An 11,669-nucleotide genomic window follows, 5' to 3' on the forward strand; every position below is an offset into this window, starting at 1 on the left:
TTGAACGCTTTCACATGGTGTCGTGACTGAACAAAGGTTGAGAAACACTGGTTTAATGTATTAACTTATTTATGTTTTTGGAGGGGGGCCCTGGGCAACTCTTTGCCCAGGGGCCCAGACTATCCTTAATCCGTCCTTGTGTACAATGTAAATCTTTTCACTGATAAACTACTTATAAGTTTCAAAAACAACAAAAAAACTCATATGAGTTGTACCATTTATTTAGTCTTGTAATCGTAGTTGTGCCCTCTCAGCTGGTGAATGTATAGTGAAGGACAAAGTCATAAAGTTTAAAGATTTGTAAGCAACACCTATAAAGAGGCTGCTGGGTTCTAACATTACTCTCTTCTTGCATGTGTTAATGCAGCCATTGCACCCAGGCAGCTGTCAAACTATTACAATTACAATAATGTCTGGAAAAAAAAGCCGTTAAATGAGCTACTTTAGCCTTATAAATAATCTCATCAATTACACAGCTAAGCGCTCTGTAGTGTATAAAGACCCGAGCCCTTCTTGCTGTGAGGCAACAGCGCCACCTACTGCACCATCATTCCACCATCCCTTAAAGGTTACATGATAAAATATCACTGGTGCCAACTGTGTGTGATGGAATCCATTAGGTACATTGCAAACAAGTCTGATAACCACACCCTTCTATTCCTCAGCCACAAATACAGAGCGATTTCAGTCATTTTCTTCCAACTGCTTGTACCTTGTTCTGTTTTTAATGTTTATTTCTGTTGTTTTAGTATCATTCTTTTAATTTTCTTGATCATTATATTGTTTAAAACGGACATCTGCTGAGAACACCATGATCAAAACAGTGTAAACAGAGAGTCAAACTAGTAGAGAGGAGTATAGGGTGGTGGAAGAAGACATGACAAAAATACAAGAAACAGGGACTTAGATCTTAAATACAGTTTTATTGAACTGCATGTACATAGACGTTCAACAAGAAATGCATATTATATGATTGCTCGTTGGTGTCCAGTGTTGTTGGCCTTCATCTTTTATTCAGCCACATCTTTGCCCTAAAATAGACACAGACTTGATCAGTTCAGTCATTACAGGGTCTTTCTTTTACATTTCTACTGTTACACGATGTTGTTTCTGTACCTAATGCTTTAAGATTGCAAAATACCTCATTCATCAAAAGGTCTCATTCATCCTGAGCATTGAATACTAGAACTTTCTGTCATTTCATTTCCATATTAAAAACATGTCTTCAGTAAATATCACGTACCTTTCCAACTTCTCTGCTCTTGGCTCTCAGCTTGTTGACCTGGGATTCGGCAATGTCAGCACGTTCCTGAGCTTCCTCCATCTCGTGCTGCACCTTCCTGTACCTGGACAGGTGAGTGTTGGCCTGCTCCTCCTGTGATTGTGGTAGACACAATCAGGTTACAACACTGAGACAAATTTCTAATGCATGTGAATGTTCAAAGCGAATAAAGGTGATAAACATGATTAATGTAACAACTACGAGCCTCAATGCAAACCATGACACCTGAGCATTCATTGACTGTTTGAGCAGTTCTGTTATTACAGTTATGTGTATGACACTGTCCAAAATAAACAAAGTTAATATAATAGTAACTTACAGCTTCCTCAGCCTGCCTCTTGTAGGCCTTCACTTTCAGCTGCAGTTTGTCCACCAGGTCCTGCAGTCTCATAACGTTCTTCTTGTCCTCTTCAGTCTAAAGAAATTACATTTGATTAAATGATTTGAATTCATTTACATTTTTGGCATTTAGTGGAGGCTTTTATTCAAAGCGACTTACAGTACCTTGACAGTATACTGTCTAAGCAATTGAGGGTTAAGGGCCTTGCTCAAGGGCCCAACAGTGGCAACCTGTCTTGAACCAGCGACCCTTTTATTTCTAGTCCAGTACCTTAACCACTAAGCTACAACTGCCCTTCTGTCAGACATGTTTTGTTTGAAACAAAGTCTACATATTTTTTAGTTTATGCTGTACCTGGTAGGTGAGCTCCTTCACTCTCCTCTCGTATTTGCGGACTCCTTTAACAGCATCAGCACCACGTCTCTGCTCAGTTTCAACCTCAGATTCCAGCTCACGGACCTGTCAAAGACGTAGATCTGCTCATACTGGTGACTTAAACACCCTGGTAACCAAAATGATCGGTTTTATTTCAAAACACGTTTTACCCTGGACTCCAGTTTCTGGAGCTGCTTCTTTCCACCCTTCATGGCGAGGTTCTCAGCCTCATCCAGACGGTGCTGCAGATCTTTCACTGTAATTTCAAGGTTTTTCTTCATCCTCTCCAGATGAGCACTGGTGTCCTGCTCCTTCTTCAGCTCCTCTGCCATCATGGCAGCCTAGTAATGAAGCAGTGGGTTTAGTTTTTATCTTATTGTAAATTGTACTGGTGTAAAATGACTGGTGTTGAGCACTCACATCTGTAATAGCCTTCTTAGCTTTCTCTTCAGCATTTCTGGCCTCCTGGATTATGTCATCTACTTCACCTTGGACCTGCACCAGATCAGCCTCAAGCTTCTTCTTGGTGTTTATCAGGCTGGTGTTCTGTTTACAGTGAGAATAAAAAAGCCTTAAGAGTAAAAGTAGCAACAAGTATCAAAGAAACAGCAAATCAGTTCAAATCATATAAACAAACAGCTACTATATCAAACCTGAGAATGGAGCAGTGCCACACGCTCACTGGCATCAACCAGCTCTTGTTCAGCCACTTTGCGGCCTCTCTCAGTCTGTTCCAGTGCAGCTCTCAGCTCCTCAATCTCTGCCAACATCAGGTTGTTCCTGCGCTCCACCATGGCAACCTGTTCCTTCATGTCTTCCTGTCCTCTTACAGCTTCATCAAGGTGCAGTTGGGCATCCTGGTGTGAAAGAGCATATTGTGGACAGATGTCTCCAGGAAGTTAATTTGTCCACAAAGACAATAAGTTGAGGTTTACCTTGAGCTGCCCTTGGACGTTCCTGAGCTGCTTCTGGGCCTCAGCCGCCTGGCGGTTGGCATGGCTCAGCTGAATCTCCATCTCATTGAGGTCTCCCTCCATCTTCTTCTTGACCCTGAGAGCATCGTTCCTGCTCCTGACCTCAGAGTCCAGAGTGCTTTGCATGGACTCGATCACCCTCTGGCTGTTTCTCTTGATCTGCTCGATCTCCTCGTCCTTCTCAGCAATTTTTCTGTCGATCTCACTCTTCACCTGGGTGAGCTCAAGCTGGACACGGATAATCTTGGACTCTTCGTGCTCAAGTGTGCCCTGAAGAATTGCATTTTCAGTTAACCAGTGTAGTTCAGACCCAGTTGTACCTTATTTCTGCTAAATAAAGGATTGAATACGTACCTCAGCCTCCTCAAGAGCTGTCTGGATTTCTGATTTCTCAGTGTCCACTGTCTTCTTGGCCTTCTCCAGTTCATGTATGGTTTTTCCAGTCTCACCAATCTGTTCAGTCAGGTCAGAGATCTCCTCTGCAGAAATAATAAATGACCTTTATTATTAGTAGCTCTTGATGTTTATTTCACTTCTACACGTCTGTTTGTTTCTGTGTAACTCACGCTGCAGGTTCTTGTTCTCTCTCTTCAGAGTCTCCAGATGATCAAGAGCCTCCTCATATGAGTTCTTCATCTTGAAGAGCTCAGTGCTGAGAGAGCGAGCCTCCTTCTGAGCTCCCTCCAGTTCAGCCTGGCCTTCCTCATACTTCTGCTTCCATTCTGCCAGGACCTGAAAATCAGAAATGATGATGTGAATTTTATGCTTGTACCATATTTAAGATAATAAACCTTGTGTTGTTACGGATGTTTACCTTGTCAAAGTTCCTCTGTTTCTTGTCAAGATTGGCAGCCAGTGCGTTGGCTCTCTCCACATCAATCATGAGGTCCTCTACTTCACCATGCAGCCTCTGCTTGGTCTTCTCCAGGGAGGCACACTTGGAGTTCACAGCCTCAATGGATTCCTCAGCCTCCTGGAGACGCTGAGCAAGCTTTTTCCTTTCAAGAAATAAGTCAGAAATGAGTTGCAGAGTTTGTACAGGAAGTTTGTTCCTTTGTGGAGCTGCAGATGGATCTGTGATTGAGTTGTAAAAGTACATACTTTGATTCCTCGAGTTCCTCAGTACGCTGGATGGCATCAGTTTCATATTTGGTTCTCCACTGAGCCACCTCACTGTTGGCCTTGGACAGTGATCGCTGCAGCTCAGCCTTGGCCTCCTGCTCCTCCTCAAACTGCTCTCTGAGCAGATCGCAGTCGTGACGGGCTGATTGGACGGCATGAGCCAGAGCGTTCTTGGCCTATGAAATGATCAATCACATCTGTAAAAACTGTACCCATTACCGGGTTTGATTGTTATTTTATTGATTATTTCGGATGTTTTACTTTGACTTCCTCCTCAATGTGTCTTTTAAGCTCCTCGATCTGCTGTGTATAAGCTTGTTTGCCCCTGGTCAACTGAGAAACAAGTGCTTCTTTCTCTTCCAGCTGACGGCTTAATTCACCTGAAAAATAGTTGGATAAATTATGTTATGTTAACATGTAAGTCAAGAAGTCGCAGTTTTTACTACAGTGCATTATGGCTCCATTATGACTCTTATTTACCGTTCTCAGTCTGAAAACGTGCTTTCTGTGTGCTAATGTCGTTCAGTTGTCGAATATATTCATCATTCTTAGCTTTAAACTCACTCAGCTGGTCCTCTAGGGTGCGGCACATTTTTTCTAGGTTAGTCTGGAAAGTAAACAAAAATTGTTTGTTGGTTTTATCTTCACCTACATTCACATTTTCCTTCTGATGTTTGTAAATACTGTTTAGATTTGAAATGAATGAAAGATTTGTCAGAAACCTTTGATTTGGCTACAGCCTCCATGTTGCTGGACAGATCATCGATCTCCATTTTGTATTCACTCTTCTCCTTCTCCAGCTTCTGTTTGACACGCTGAAGGTTGTCGATCTGCTCTCCAAGCTCAGCGACGCTGTCGGCCTGCTTCTTGCGCAGGGCGGAGGCTGTGGCTTCATGCTGCAGAGTGGACTCTTCCAGATCACGCCTGAGTTTCTGGAACTCAGCCTCACGCTTCTTGTTCATCTCAATCTGAGCAGAGGTGGCACCACCAGCCTCCTCGAGCCTCTCGCTGATCTCCTCAAGTTCCCTGGAGAGATCAGCTCTCTGCTTCTCCACTTTAGCACGAGCTGCACGCTCAGCCTCGATTTCCTCCTCCAGCTCCTCAATGCGAGCCTAAGATGAGAAAATACTTAGTCTTGTCTGGGTGAAGATTTCTGGCTGAAGATTCTCTGTGAAAATGTTCTGGACGTCATTATTACCTGAAGTTCTTTGATCTTCTTCTGAAGCTGAGCACCCAGTGACTGTTCATCCTCAATCTTGCTTAGAAGTTGGCTAATTTCAAAGTCCTTCCTGTTATGAAAATAAATATGAAGTAAATATTGCAATGAATAACAAGGTTTTTGGATGATTTATTCATTCAGACCAACATACTTCTTAATCTTCTCATCAGACTGCTGCTTATCATTCTCCAGGTCCATTATGGACTCCTGGGCCAGTTTCAGGTCACCCTCAAGCTTCCTCTTGGCTCTCTCAAGGTCCATACGGAGCTTCTTCTCTTGTTCCAGAGAGCCCTCAAGCTGTGTTGATGTGATAAACATTGAAGCATTGAAGAATGTTGGTGTATAAGAGATTTATCTAATAATGAAATCAAACTAATAGACACGATCTTACATCATCAACTTGTTGCTCAAGTTTGGTCTTGGATTTGGTCAGAGTGTTGACTTTGTCTTCCTCTGCCTGGAGATCATCCAGAGTTTGCTGGTGTGCCTCTTGGAGGGCTTTCTTCTCCTTGGTGAGCTTGGCGATGCCCTCATCTAGAGAGGCCATCTCCTCAGTCAGGTTCTTGACCTAAAATGCATTTTGTTGTAGTTACAGCATCTGTAAATGAAAATCTACATTGAGATTGGCACCATTGTTCGGCATGTTGTACCTTGTTCTCAGTGGCATGTTTCTCCTTTTCCACTTTGGCCAAGGTTAGCTCCAAATCATCAATGTCCTTCTTCAGCTCAGAGCACTCGTCCTCCAGTTTCCTCTTCTTGGCAGTCAGCTCAGCATTGATTTCCTCCTCATCCTCCAGCCTCTCGTTGGTCTCTTTGAGTTTGGCTTCAAACTGGATCTTGCTCTTGATGAGTCCCTCACACCTTTCCTCAGCATCAGAAAGGTTCTCAGTTTCCTGTTGATGTAGAGGACATCATTAATATTGTTCTACAGTAACCAGTTAAATTTCACAGTTCCCAGTTTAGAACACTTACAGATGCCACTTGCAGTTGCAGGTCGTTCTTCTCCTGCAGCAGAGAGACCATCTTCTCCTCAAGCTCCTTCTTCTTGGCCAGTGCCTTTGCCAGATCCTCCTTCATCTTCTCAAAGTTCTCCTTCATGGCGACCATTTCCTTCTCAGTCTCTGCGCTCTTCAGCAGAGGCTTGATCTTGAAGTAGAGCTTCATCCATGGCCAGTGTTTCACATTCATGAATGAGCGGACGTTGTATTGAATAGAGTAGATCGACTCTCTAGAATGTAAAATATACCGATTAAATAAGCACCAACAGCTTTCCTCCAAGTCCTTGTTCATAAGTAATTAGGTGTACCTCCTCTCCATCATCTTGACAAACTCCCTTCTCATGAGGTAGCCACGACACAAAGCCTGAGTCATGGTCACCAGATTAGACAGTTTCTCATCTCGCAACTCCTCAAGGGTACCCAGCAGACCGGCTTTGAAGAACACCTACCATGATAACGTTAGAAGATATACATTTATGTAATTATAATATTATTATGAGGAAGGTAGGAGAGAAATATTTGGTTGAAGTTTAAGGTGACTATATATTTTTGCTGGTCCGCCAAACATCCCCCATCATGACACCATATTTAAAGACAAATCATGTCATAGTTGCTGCAATGTCAAACTTTATTTACCTTAGTGTGTCCAAACTTGTACTGGGTGTGGTCGACATCAATGGAGCCCAAGAGTTTCTCTGAAGCTTTCTTGTTGTCGATGAACTGTCCCTCTGGGATGACACTGGCATTCAGGACCTTGTATCTGTTTCAAAACTAGAACCTTAGTGATTGTGACAATTAATATTCAATCACTTAAAAATAACGTCAGTGCTCAGAAAATGACCTCTGCTTGAAGTCACCATAGAGGATCCTGCTGGGGAATCCCTTCCTGCAGATCCTGATACCCTCCAGCACACCGTTACATCTCAGCTGGTGGATGACCAGGAAGTTCTCCATCAGTCCTACAGCAGTAACAGAGTGTCAGGGTTATCATGATCACTATTAAACATTGTACAGGATTTAATGATCAATGTGAAAGGCATTAAAATGTATTACATTGAAAATAAAACCTACCTGGAGTCTTGGACTCATTAGGAATCAAGCAGCGCACAAAGTGAGGGTGAGTGCTTTTCAAGTTGGTCATCAGCTTGCCCAGATTTTCCTGTAGAATTTAAGATTCTTTAATTGTTTTTCTTCATGTTCTTTATTGTTTATTGTGCACCATATCAATATAAAAAGATTCTGACCCTGAACAGAGCAGAGACGGTCTGGAAGGAACCTCCCTTCTTCTTTCCACCTTTCTTTCCACCTGTATCAGCTGTATGAAGGAGGATTTACAATCAGTTAATAAAATTTTTAATAAACAACAACCTCATCATACATGTCACAGTAAAATTACGTGTTTACTTTAAAGTCACATTTTGAATCTCTTTATTCAGAAATTCAACCTGTTTTACTAGTTCTTAATGATTATTCTTACCATCAGCACCGGCATGAGCAGCGTACAGCATACACAGCAGTTTGTTTGCAGACTTCTGGTACAGCTGCACACACGAGTCGTTCAGTGGATCCTTGTTCTTGTCCAGCCAGCCAGAAATGTTGTAGTCCACAGTACCGGCGTAGTGCACCAGTGAGAAGTGGGCCTCAGCTTTGCCTTTGGCAGGCTTTGGCTTCTGGAAGGCATTATTTTTACCAAGATGCTGGTCGTGCAGCTTGTTCTTGAAGGACGTGTCAGTAGCCTTGGGGAACATGCACTCCTCTTCAAGGATGGAGAAGATGCCCATTGGCTGTAGATGATTTTAAACAAGGAGTGAAAGATCAATAAAGAAATCTTAAATAGCTTGAGTAGCGATCGTCCTGAAAGCACTGCAGTGATCATCTTACCTTCTCAATAAGCTCAATGCAGGCAGCCAAGTCCATACCGAAGTCGATGAACTCCCACTCGATGCCTTCTTTCTTGTACTCCTCTTGTTCCAGCACAAACATGTGGTGGTTGAAGAACTGCTGCAGTTTCTCATTTGTGAAGTTAATGCAGAGCTGCTCCAAGCTGTTGAACTGTTTCAGCGTACAGATGTTTGCATTAATACACTCAGGATTGATTTGTATTGTAGGTAGAATCTGAGATTGGTGTAAAAACGAAACAAATATTTACATCAAAGATCTCAAACCCAGCGATGTCCAGCACACCAATGAAGAACTGTCTTGGCTGTTTTGTGTCCAACATCTCATTGATACGAACGACCATCCACAAGAACATTTTCTCATAGATGGACTTGCAGAGAGCCATTGTTGCATTGTTCACCTGAAATTTGGTTTATTACAGATTTAGTTTTGTAAAAATTATAATGGTAAATTTATCCTTTTTTGTTTCAATATTGAACCCTTCACCTGAGGTACAGTCTGGCCCTTGGTCACATATTCATTCCCGACCTTCACTCTGGGGTAGCACACAGCTTTCAGCATGTCAGCAGAGTTCAGGCCCAAGAGGTAGGCGATTTTATCGGCCACTAAATTAAAAACAGTGACAATATAAATCATTAATAATACATGCAGGACGTTACATGGATGAACCACATCAATATGAGGTATTTTTAATGTACCCTCATTGCCATCAGGCTCAGCCTGCTCCTCCCTCTGCTTCTGCTTGAACTTCATGTTGCCGTGATGCATCACAGCACCGGTCAGCTTGTAGATGTTTATTTTCTCATCAGCGGTGAAGCCCAGGATGTCAATAGCGGTCTTTGTGGGATAATAAATAATAAGATCAAAGTCAAGACATTTAAAAAACAATTATAGACGTTTATTAAAAGTCTTCCTACATCTGTGGCTATGAACTCCTCCACATCATCAATGCTCTTGACTGTGATTTCACCCTGGCTGATCATGTGATAGTCGTAGGGGTTGGTGGTGATGAGCAGCGCCTCTGTGTGAAGAGTAAAACATCCAACTTTTAGATATTTCTACTACAGCTAATGAACAACAACACAAATGCTAACACGTGACCTCGTACCAAGCAGCTCTGGTTTGTGTCCAGTCATGAGCTGGTAGAAGATGTGGTAGCTCCTCTCAGCAGACAGCTGGAAAGTGACTCTTGACTTTTCCAGCAGATCTGTTAATGCAACCTGTTAGTTTAGCAGTTCAATTCATTTTAGAACGAAACTTTTTTTAAAGTGGGGTAAAGGGTCTTACAAGTTTCAATGTCAGCAGATGACAGCTTTCCTGTAGTACCGAAGTGGATTCTTATGAATTTACCCTAAAATAAAATGAAAGAACACATTGGTATTTTAAATGTGATAGATTTTTTAACAGTCTATCAAAGCACATTTTTATATGAACTTTTCATGATACTCACAAAACGGGAGGAGTTGTCATTCCTGACAGTCTTGGCATTACCATAAGCCTCCAGCAGGGGGTTGGCTGCAATAATTTGATCTTCCAGCGACCCCTACAGACAGTGGGGATATTCAGCAAAACACTTTCAGCATTGGTTAAGTGTATATACTTTAAAAAGCTTTACTTACCTGTATTTTGCCAGCAGAAGCCTCTGCTTTCTTCTGTCCAACCACTGCGATTGTCGCAAAGTACTGGATGACACGTTTGGTGTTCACAGTCTTTCCTGCACCGGATTCTCCACTGGGGGTCAAAAATTCATTACAACTCCTGCACTTCAATACAAAATTCAAAAATTTATAAAAAAAGTTTTCAAAATCTGCAAATTTTGACCAAACTTACGTGATCAGGACGGACTGGTTTTCACGATCTAAATGGATATTAGGAATAGGTAAACAATGTATTATACAGATGTTTAATGTATGAGAAGATTATGTGCACTTTGTAGAAGTTTGACTTGCCAACAGTTAATTGTTTAAAAATATATATTAAATTGGTTCAATATTTTCATACCAGTTTGCATGAACTGATAGGCGTTATCAGAGATGGAGAAGATGTGGGGTGGAGCCTCAATCCTTTTTTTGCCTCTGTATCCACTGACAACTTTAGCGTCGTATACTGGGAGCCACTTGTAGGGGTTCACAGTGGCGCAGAACAACCCAGAGTAGGTCTGAAGATAATATTATCACACAGTTATTATAGATAAAGTATCACTTACAAACTGCCTAATTCAGTCATTGCTTTGGTTGAACTTACGTAGATCATCCATGCTGCGTAACGCTCTTTGAGGTTAAACAGCACAGCAGGTTCATTGAGGTGGGTCATCATGGCCATGTCTTCAATCTTGTCATACTTTGGAGGGTTCATGGGGAAGACTTCGTCCTCCTTGACTGTGACCACCTGTGACATAACAGTAACTTGTTTTTACTGTATTCACAGCCAAACATTTAGATAAAAGCATCATTGACCGGCTGTGTGTTGGAATGTATAAAGTCATTTATCTTTTTACCTGTTTGCTTTCCAGAAGTTCCACAGTGGCTTTGCCACCCTCTTTACTCTTGAGTGTACCCTTGAGGTACATCTCCTTGGGCTCACAAACAAAGACTGCTGTTTTGGCATCAAAAGGTTTGTTCTGAGCCTCGATCCTCTCCCTTTCTGGCTTGCGGAGGAATACGGCCGCGGGGCCGAAACACTCCATCTCACCATCTCCCATGGTGGCGGTTTACTGTGGAATAAAATCACATGCACATGTGATCTTATTTTCAATAACTTTTTTTTCTTCTACAATAACATTAAATAAAACATTAAATTAAAGGATGAAGATGATGTTCATGTTGCATCTGTAAGGTCTTACTTTGGTTGTCTGTTAATACAGAAATTAGAGGCAGAACACAACTGGCACCTTTCTGGATACTGAAAAAGAAGATAATCAGTTACAAAATCGTCTGGAATATTATTTAGTTATAAAAACATTAATCAGCAAATTTAAGGAAATTCTTTTTTAATCATTTTAAATTGATAGATTCTTTCACCAGACACTTTTTGATCCTCACCTTTGCAGAGTGCTTGAGCTGGCAACCTCAGTCTTTGTGAGAGTGTCTTATATAGTCTCATTAGTGTTAACTCAGCAGACCCGTTAAACTCTTTGGTCATGGATACTTGGTTGATGCCACTTGATTTCTTCCCTAAGTGGACATGGAAGTGTGAGCCCGTTTCGTGTCATATTATTAAATGTAGCAGCTGACTTAGTGCAATGTTTCAATTCTTTTGTGTTGTTAAACAGTTTGGGAGCTTTACAGCTGTTTACTTACATTTACATTATCTGCATTTAGCAGCTGCTTCTTTTATCCAAAGCGACTTACAGTACTGGGACAATATACAGTCTGAGCAACTGAGGGTAAAGGGCCTTGCTCAAGGTCCTCAGCAACCTGGCAGTGGTGGGGCTTGAACCAGTGACCTTCTGATTACTAGT

At 41.9% G+C, this 11,669-nt stretch overlaps 1 protein-coding gene across 1 annotated transcript; it reads right to left on the reverse strand.

Moving 5' to 3' along the window:
* Window positions 1–903: 903 nt before the first annotated feature.
* LOC134301872 (myosin heavy chain, fast skeletal muscle-like) lies at window positions 904–11,110 on the reverse strand. Its single transcript, XM_062986784.1, has 40 exons — window positions 11,052–11,110; window positions 10,707–10,922; window positions 10,454–10,597; window positions 10,211–10,367; window positions 10,040–10,067; window positions 9,829–9,940; window positions 9,660–9,752; window positions 9,497–9,560; window positions 9,318–9,416; window positions 9,127–9,230; window positions 8,908–9,046; window positions 8,696–8,814; window positions 8,460–8,609; window positions 8,192–8,362; window positions 7,788–8,094; window positions 7,555–7,625; window positions 7,382–7,469; window positions 7,152–7,269; window positions 6,947–7,070; window positions 6,619–6,755; window positions 6,285–6,540; window positions 5,963–6,205; window positions 5,704–5,880; window positions 5,464–5,609; window positions 5,292–5,382; window positions 4,816–5,205; window positions 4,574–4,700; window positions 4,355–4,473; window positions 4,073–4,269; window positions 3,786–3,969; window positions 3,538–3,703; window positions 3,326–3,450; window positions 2,933–3,241; window positions 2,651–2,854; window positions 2,418–2,543; window positions 2,168–2,338; window positions 1,977–2,081; window positions 1,602–1,697; window positions 1,244–1,375; window positions 904–1,031 (listed from the first exon to the last, which is right to left on the reverse strand). Exons 2-40 carry the CDS (start codon window positions 10,908–10,910, stop codon window positions 1,011–1,013), a joined length of 5,814 nt encoding a protein of 1,937 aa, XP_062842854.1. The 5' UTR covers window positions 10,911–10,922; window positions 11,052–11,110; the 3' UTR covers window positions 904–1,010.
* Window positions 11,111–11,669: the final 559 nt, after the last annotated feature.

Source organism: Trichomycterus rosablanca, chromosome 24 (assembly GCF_030014385.1).
Source record: "Trichomycterus rosablanca isolate fTriRos1 chromosome 24, fTriRos1.hap1, whole genome shotgun sequence".
NCBI classification, from domain to species: Eukaryota; Metazoa; Chordata; class Actinopteri; order Siluriformes; family Trichomycteridae; genus Trichomycterus; species Trichomycterus rosablanca.

Bases quoted from the DNA above. Each gene is read 5' to 3' on its own strand.
- LOC134301872 (XM_062986784.1), bottom strand. From the start codon at position 10,910: ATGGGAGATGGTGAGATGGAGTGTTTCGGCCCCGCGGCCGTATTCCTC. The intron at 6,756-6,946 runs GTAAATAAAGTT...TTATCATGGTAG, and splicing joins ACAAGTTTGGACACACTAAG to GTGTTCTTCAAAGCCGGTCT. The intron at 5,383-5,463 runs GTATGTTGGTCT...TTTTCATAACAG, and splicing joins TCTGATGAGAAGATTAAGAA to GAAGGACTTTGAAATTAGCC.